This window comes from Diplotaxodon limnothrissa, linkage group LG22 (assembly GCF_057381915.1).
Source record: "Diplotaxodon limnothrissa isolate DT_005_m linkage group LG22, D_limnothrissa_male_GT1.1, whole genome shotgun sequence".
NCBI classification, from domain to species: domain Eukaryota; kingdom Metazoa; phylum Chordata; class Actinopteri; order Cichliformes; family Cichlidae; genus Diplotaxodon; species Diplotaxodon limnothrissa.
Window position 1 is genome coordinate 28072526 of NC_140616.1, and position 7646 is coordinate 28080171.

General features: G+C 40.2%; 1 protein-coding gene across 1 annotated transcript; it reads right to left on the minus strand.

Annotated features, from left to right (window-relative positions):
• Window positions 1–2641: 2641 nt before the first annotated feature.
• On the minus strand, window positions 2642–4978 carry tbxta (T-box transcription factor Ta). Its single transcript, XM_085346303.1, has 8 exons — window positions 4794–4978; window positions 4263–4527; window positions 3813–3947; window positions 3642–3703; window positions 3494–3555; window positions 3207–3380; window positions 2994–3117; window positions 2642–2900 (listed from the first exon to the last, which is right to left on the minus strand). Exons 1-8 carry the CDS (start codon window positions 4976–4978, stop codon window positions 2642–2644), a joined length of 1266 nt encoding a protein of 421 aa, XP_085202429.1.
• Window positions 4979–7646: the final 2668 nt, after the last annotated feature.

Consider the following 7646-nt stretch of genomic DNA (forward strand, 5'->3'; position numbering starts at 1 on the left):
TATGGCCCTGGATTTGGAACAGCAGTAAAGTGGAGGGTTGGGAGACATCAACATTTTATGACAGGACCTTTGCTGCTGCGATCTGCCCCACCAGCTGTGGGTCACATTGCTGCTTCATTGCTGTTTGCCTGTGGCCCCGTGACCCGCCAGCCTTCATTTGCACCTCGGTGAGGACCACTCCATCACTGTACTGTGGCCAAAACCTCCATGGGCCTGACACACACACGCACGCACACACACACACACACGCACACACACACACCACTGACATGAGTGTGCAAGCCCCTCGAACCTGGAATTGGGTTGATTCAACCAGAAACCTGAATCATAATTGGCTTTCTTGTGTGAGTTCACTGAAGCTGTAATTGTTTTTCTTCTTTCTGTTCTTCTTCTTCTTTTTTAATTTACACTCTGATGTAAGCTGTGGTCCCTGCTGTTATTCAGATCCAGTTTTCCAGTTATTGTTAATTTTGAGACTCTCTGTATATAATTTTATACATAAAATACTTTTGAGTATTTACTCAATTATGGAAATTTAACAAACTGCTTATTGTTTATAAACACAAATTCATTCACTATGTGAATAATTTATAAACTATGAAAGCCGTTTTTTCATTTACAGTTACCCACCTTTGTGGGATCAACTGACGATAGTGCACAATGCACATTATTATAACATGATGGTTCAGATTATGCTGCCAAATGAAAAGCTTGGTACAGTGAATAGATTCTGGTTTTGTTCCACCGTGTCCCTGCTAGTATTACATAGCTAACTTTGAATGAATGGTTCCATTAATTAGCATATCCCAGTGTATTTCATTCAGGTGTTAGCATATTGGGTCCATGTTCTTTGACTTTCCTCGCATGCAGTTCTGAACGTGCTAACTGTACGTCGCACATTGATGCAGATTATGACAAAAGGGTGCCAGTGATGGTAAATACCCCTTATAAATTTCTGAAATTGGACCATCAAGTCATCATTTCAGTCACGCCAGAGAAGCCACATTCACTTTTAGTACAAGCATGTGGTCGGTGATATTTAAAGAGAGGTTGTGTTGCAGGGCCAAAGGTTTAAAGTTGAGGGCAAAGCGACACAAAGTTACACCTCAAGAACAAAACCTGTAGGGTCTAAAATAAGAACAGGTGTTTGGTACATTAGGAAAGTGTTTCTGTTAATTAAACCAGTGTTTTAATCAATCACTGTAATGAACAATAAAAAAGCAATTCAGCCAATGGCACTTGTTTGGTTTATGTAGTTTACATAAACCAAACATAAGCCTGGTTTATGTTTGGTTTATGGTTTACATAAGCCTCCTAGGACCTGACGTCCACATATGTGGACATCACATTTTGGGTTGTCTAGACCAAAATACTAAATTTTGCTCTACAAGGGCCTGATATCCACTTACAAGGACATTATATTGCCACTGGTCTATTGAAATTTAAAGCGAATGTCCTCATATGTGGATCTCATTTTTCTCAGAAACAAAAATCAGGTAAAAAAATAAATAAATACATGAAAAAATTCATGTAATTCTTTGTTTTTACATTCATTAGGTCCCAATCAGCCCAAATAGCCAAGAGAAATTAAAAATGCAGCCATTGAAAGAGTTTGCATCTTAGGATTTGTTCATAGTCTTCTCTCTGTGCTGAAATGTGAATCTGAATATATATATTATATTGTTTTACATTAACATGAGGTGCCAAGAATACAAAAGGAAGAAATATTTGAGAAAACAAACATTTATAATTTATTATTAAATGACATAAATAAAACTCAAGAGAGTTCACCAGATACAAATAAGATAGATTTATATATACAGACTCTTGTGTAGGGGGCATCTTTTTATTCCCTTACAAGATGTAGAAGAGAAGGCACATGTCGCTCAGTCTGAACACAGAACATTTATATTGGACTCACAAAAGGCACATTTATATGAAAAAACACAGGACATTAATTTATTCTATATACACTCATATACACATTAATATTAGCAGAACCTTTCCTCTTATACAGTTAATAATAAAAGTGAAACGACTGAAGAAGTCACTGGGATGAGTGACGAAACCTTTGCAACGCTCCATCCAGATGAAGGGATACAAGTTTGGGAGATTTCCTTACCTGGATGATTAGCGTGCATCAAGATACTCTTCAGTTCACTTTAGCTGTGTGATGTCAGCAAGGTGGTGATGCAGCACAACCATGTAACAAATATGAAATAAGCATAGAGGATTTACTAAGAGCAATAATTTCTGTCTGTGCAGCTATTCTAAAGCTTATCTCTTAGAGGGAAACTGATTGTCTTCAATTTCAAAGTTCTCTCAGCTTTATTCAAGTCATCTTGTTCAAATATCTCTAGGGGTGGGCAATTATTATTTCCCAATGAGCTGGATTAGAAACTGGGACTGTTGTGGAGAGCCGCACTCTATACGCAAATCGGTGTGGCTCTCCACAACAGTCCCAGTTTCTCATGTGGCTCCTTGGGGAAATTATATGCCCTCCTCTGCTCTAAGCTGTTTCACAAAATCCTTTTAGACGTGGTGAAATTTCCACATATTCTCCAGGAGCTGCGTTCATGTCTGTGGTCCTACTCCAAATCCCTCCGACCCCTGTAGACGATGGCCAGGTAGCTTCAGCTGCTCAGTAGGTCTGAGCTACAGGCGTCCAGCTAGCAGTCAGCCTGGCAATGGAACTCTCAAACTGGGCTTCCCCGACCCCAACCTCACCCAGGCTGGGGTCGTACATTGGGGAAGGTGAGGAGACAGGCAGCGAGGAGGTCAGGCCTGTGTATGAAGAGCCCCTAAGGAACTGGGAGGTCAGACCTCCAGGTATGGAGCCCGAAGCCGAACCTGAAGGGGTGAGCGTGGTGCCAGCTACTGACCAGAGGCTAGGGTACTGACTGTGGACCAGAGAAAGAAGAGGGTTGGAGTGACTTATTGCTTCAGTGCTAATTTCCCAGCCTAAAGTGCAGCATAAAACCAAATAAGCTCACCTAGAATTGGATGTGGAGTTGGTGGTGTGGGACAGAGTGCCCATGCCTGTGGAGTTGGGGATCTGAAGAGCAGACCAGCTGTCATGAGTTGGCAGAGTCCCTGAAGTGTTGTCCATGTAGTTATCTGAAATTAAAATTAATGCACCACAAATCAAATTCCAGTTCTTCCATTTATTTATTTCATCAATATAGTACGTTGACTAGGAGTCTTACTTGTACTGGTGGTGCGGTGGGGGTAGTGGCTGGGGTACGGGGCCGCTCTGTGGCTCCTCAGGCTGGAGTAGCGCTCGCAGTAGGATCCAGAAGAGTGGCCTGTTGTGCTGCTGAACTGAGGGGGGCTACTGCTGGGGCAGATGGGACTCTGGCCTGGAATGAACCAACCTCCAACTGTGGAGGAAAAACGTGTACAACTGAGTCACGCATGGAAGCTGTCAGAATTAAAATATATACATGTAACAACCAGCATCAGCCTTGATGCAAAGATGCCATCCAGTACTCACGTTGAGAATATCCAGACTGTTGACTGTCCGTGCTATGATCGGACACTTCTTTATGGTCACTCCTGCAATCAAAAAGACAGGATTAGATGCTACATGAGAGCATGCTAACTTGACTCATTGAGGAGTAAGCTGAGTTCTCGGCCTTAACCTCTCCTTGGCATCCAGGAAGGCTTTAGCAAAGGGATTGTGCTTTATCTTCAGAGCTGTGATCTGAAAGAAGCAAACGGCTGTTAGCATTTCAGTCAATATGTAAAACACGTAAGCACTGATAACAGTTTCAGATGGAGATTTATCCTCAGGCTACTCTAACACCACTGACCTCCTCATTTTGATAAGCAGTGACTGCAATGAACTGTGTTTCTGGGAAGGACTGGCTGCTGATCATCTTCTGGATGCCTCCCACCTTCACGATGTGTATCCTCGGCTCATATTTGTGCAGAGAATTCAGCATGATCTGTAAAGGAACTGATGTCACTATTTCATCTTTTTTGCACTCAAGAGAAGACAACAAATGATGTCAAGTGAAAGTAATAACATTCACTGAATTACGTATATTAAAACAAATCATCTACATTATGATGCCATGAAATAACTCCAGAGTAATCCAACATTCTGACAAAAGCACTAAACTCCATTTTGGTGTGTCTAAACCAGAACATCATTAAATCTTTAAACATATCCTATGATTGTTTCTTAAAAGAAAAGTTTTTGTTTTTTTTAAGTTACTGTTATTGTAACTAATAATTTTAACTGTGCGTTTCTCTCTCACCTGACCGCCGCCGTTAAGTTTATTGGAGAGTTTGACTTTGCTGAAGGACACCGGCGCTTTCATCCAGTGCGCTCCGAAGTTTGGGGAATCCGGATGGATGTAGACGCAGCTCGGGCTCTGGGGTTCCGGTTTGCCTCCGGGAACCCACTCCCCGTTCACGTACTTCCAGCGGTTATTGTCTGCGGCGACGAAATCCAGCAGTACCGAGTACATGGCGTTTGGGTCCAGACCTGTTACGCTGGCCCTCAGAACCGGAAACATTCTCCTGAAAAAAGAAAAATAAGAATTTATGTGGTTTGTGAATTTACAGTTTACAGAAACACAAGTTTAATTAACATATTTTAAACCTGCAAAGGCCTCCGAAACAACACAAACAGCGCTCCCGTGCTGACGTGTCAGATTTAAAATCGTGTTTTTATACATTTTCAATTTAATTTCAAATTTGCAAACACATTTAAAACGCCGCGCGTAAAATGCGCTCGGCCCCGTTCCCACAGAACACCACCAGGTCTCCCCACACGCTGGGCCTACCTTCCCGTCTTGGTGACAATCATCTCGTTGGTCAATTCTTTAAACTTGTTCCATAAGTCTGCGTCCTCCAGCGTCAGTTTAATATCCCTCTCGGACGCGTCTCCCTTCTCGCTGCCCTTCTGGAACTCGCTCTCCACGGCGCTGAGGAGATGTTCCAGACGCTGGTCAGGGTTGGAAGAAGTCATATTTCCAAGGTGTGTCAACAGACCTAAATCCGAAGGGAAGGGTCTCAAAGACTGCGAGACAGGCCCGAGTAGATATTGGTTTCTATACCTCCAGGCCTCCTCATTTAAGGGCCCTCAGGGACCTCATGGGGATGTGGGGCGTGGTTTATTAGCGGACTTCTCCGTCTCTAAACGCCGCCCCACTTCACACCGAACTTCTTTATAATTTATCAGTTTCTTTTCTTTCTTGTGAAAGAGAAACACGTGAAACACATATTTCTTTCAACCAAAGTCCACGTAAAAAATCTATTTATTAAATTTATTGGATCATCGAATTCAACGAAATAACTCCGCTGTCAGAAAAGAAAAACTTAATGGGTAAAGTTTGGTATTTTTACTTTAACCCCCAAAAATATCTTGCAGCTTGTTGCAGCTGAAGCCTTACACATTCAAAGCTGTGCATGCAAAACAAAAGAAGGGAAGCGAGGAGAGGGAGCCGTGCCTTTGAACTCAGTTGCATATTTGCAAATAGTGCTAATCTTTTGTTGTCTCAAATCCACATGGGGACCGGTGTTTACTGAGTGAGGACCATTAGGGGAGACTCTGCGCTGCTGTCGTGCAAAAGTGTGGATGGCCCAACAAGTGATGCCTGAATTTGCATAATGGGCCGTGGAAACTCTTTTCATGGCAGTGATATTAAATATTTCAGAAGGCCTAGATGTTAAATACTTATTTAATAAACACTGTGTAATGTATTTTAAACCACAAGATTTACACCCAACGCAAAATTTGAGCACAAAAATGGGGAAAAGGTAATTAAGTTAGTGCAGTTTTAGAATTGCTCCTTTACTTTTGTTTTTCTGTTCTGACATACATGGAGTCAAACTGTGCATGGAAGAGAGAGAGAGTGAGCGCGAGATAACAACAAACAAACAAAAAAACAGGAAATAATTATAGATGGTCTCCACTATTTTCATTCTAATTGTATTTCTGTTAATTAGAAAGTTTTTTTAAACTCAGTATTAATATTATAGCATTATAGCAAAATTATACGTGTGCTGCTATGATGCAATGGGTGCCATAAAATTGTTAAACAACAAGACATCGTTCTGATTTTTTTTTTTTACACTAAATACAGTTAAATCAGAAAAAAATTAACAATCGTTTTAATGAGAATCAAAATAATATTTTAGTTATACGACATAAAAAGATGCACCACGCAGTTGTACTACATGCACATTGTTAACCCTCTAATGCCTGAACCATGAAATAATAAACATTACAGCTGGAAAATGATTTATTAAACTTCTGACACATGTTTTTAAAAATTAATATTAATTTGCATGCGTTTTGATTTGTATCATATTTTATTTATTTTTTATTCACGTTTTATTATTTATTTATTCATGCAATTTGTTTAGTATTTGGGGGGGGAAATTAGAGAGAATAGAGAAATCTAAAAAAAAACTCACAAAAACTGTACAAACCAAATATGATGAACTGGGCATTAAGAGGTTAAGTATTATAATCTCTGCTGTGTAATAATATAATACGAAAAAGCCGCATTTTACTTGTACTTATACTTATACTGGTTTATTTTTGCCACTTTTCTGTGTCTGTGTCTGTGGCTTTCAATGGTGGGAAAGTGAAACAGATTACTCAATGCATGATCTGAGGTACTTTAGTACTAAATGAGGTATTTTCTCTGTAAAAATGCAACAATTCACGTTTACAGAACAGAAGCTTGAAATTAAACAGTGAACAATGTCATTAAGGTCAGGTTCAAAATGTTTGTTTCATTTTGTTGACACACTAGTCTCAAAGGGTTTTACAGGTGTGTTTAGGACAGCTTTACATTTAGAAAATAACATCAACAGACAGATAAAGCTGACTGTCTCAGTGCTGTAAGGATCACAGGTGAATCAAATAAATGACCTCAGTGAAGAGGCAAGAACAAAACTGGAACGTTTGATGTTTTGTTTTTAAAAACACGTTTTAAGAAAATGTTTTTTACTGTACTGTCAGCTTGGATCGATATTCCCATAAACTTACACTGAAATTATTTTTTCAATTGCATTTGCAGCTAAGCATACAAATGATATATTAGCTAATTTAAAAAAAACAATAATTTGCATAAAGATCCAAAAGCAACTGAAGCGAAACAAAAAAAAGTGTTTTATCTTTAGTATTTGAGGTGTGAGGAAAAACCTATGGTAACAGTTTCTAACATATAAAATAATAAAACACAGTTGATTGCTGTAGAGCTCAGCCTTTTGGGGTTTTTCTTTTCGTTTGTTTCTTCATTGCCTCTGAGTCCTCAGTCTGTGATGTACTTGGAATTGAGTGAGGGCTTTGGAGTGTGACTCCACTTTACTACACCACTTCCTCCAGTTCTACAGAGGCCATAAATGTAAAGGGGTTCTCTCACACCTTTCCATCCCGTATCATTCAACAGTCGCTTTCTTTTTATTTCAGAAGGCTGATAGAAAGACACAGAGAGCGTTAAAAAGAGGCTGCATACAGAACAGATCCCCCACCGACCGGGCCTTCGGGCTCCGCTAACCCCCTTCAGACACACACACGTCACAGGGAGCCGCCTAATTAAGATTTCATTTGACAAGCGTCGTGTGTGAGCGTTCTGTAGCAGCACCAGAACACGCAGTTGTCATGTGTTGCCCAGTGAGAAGGT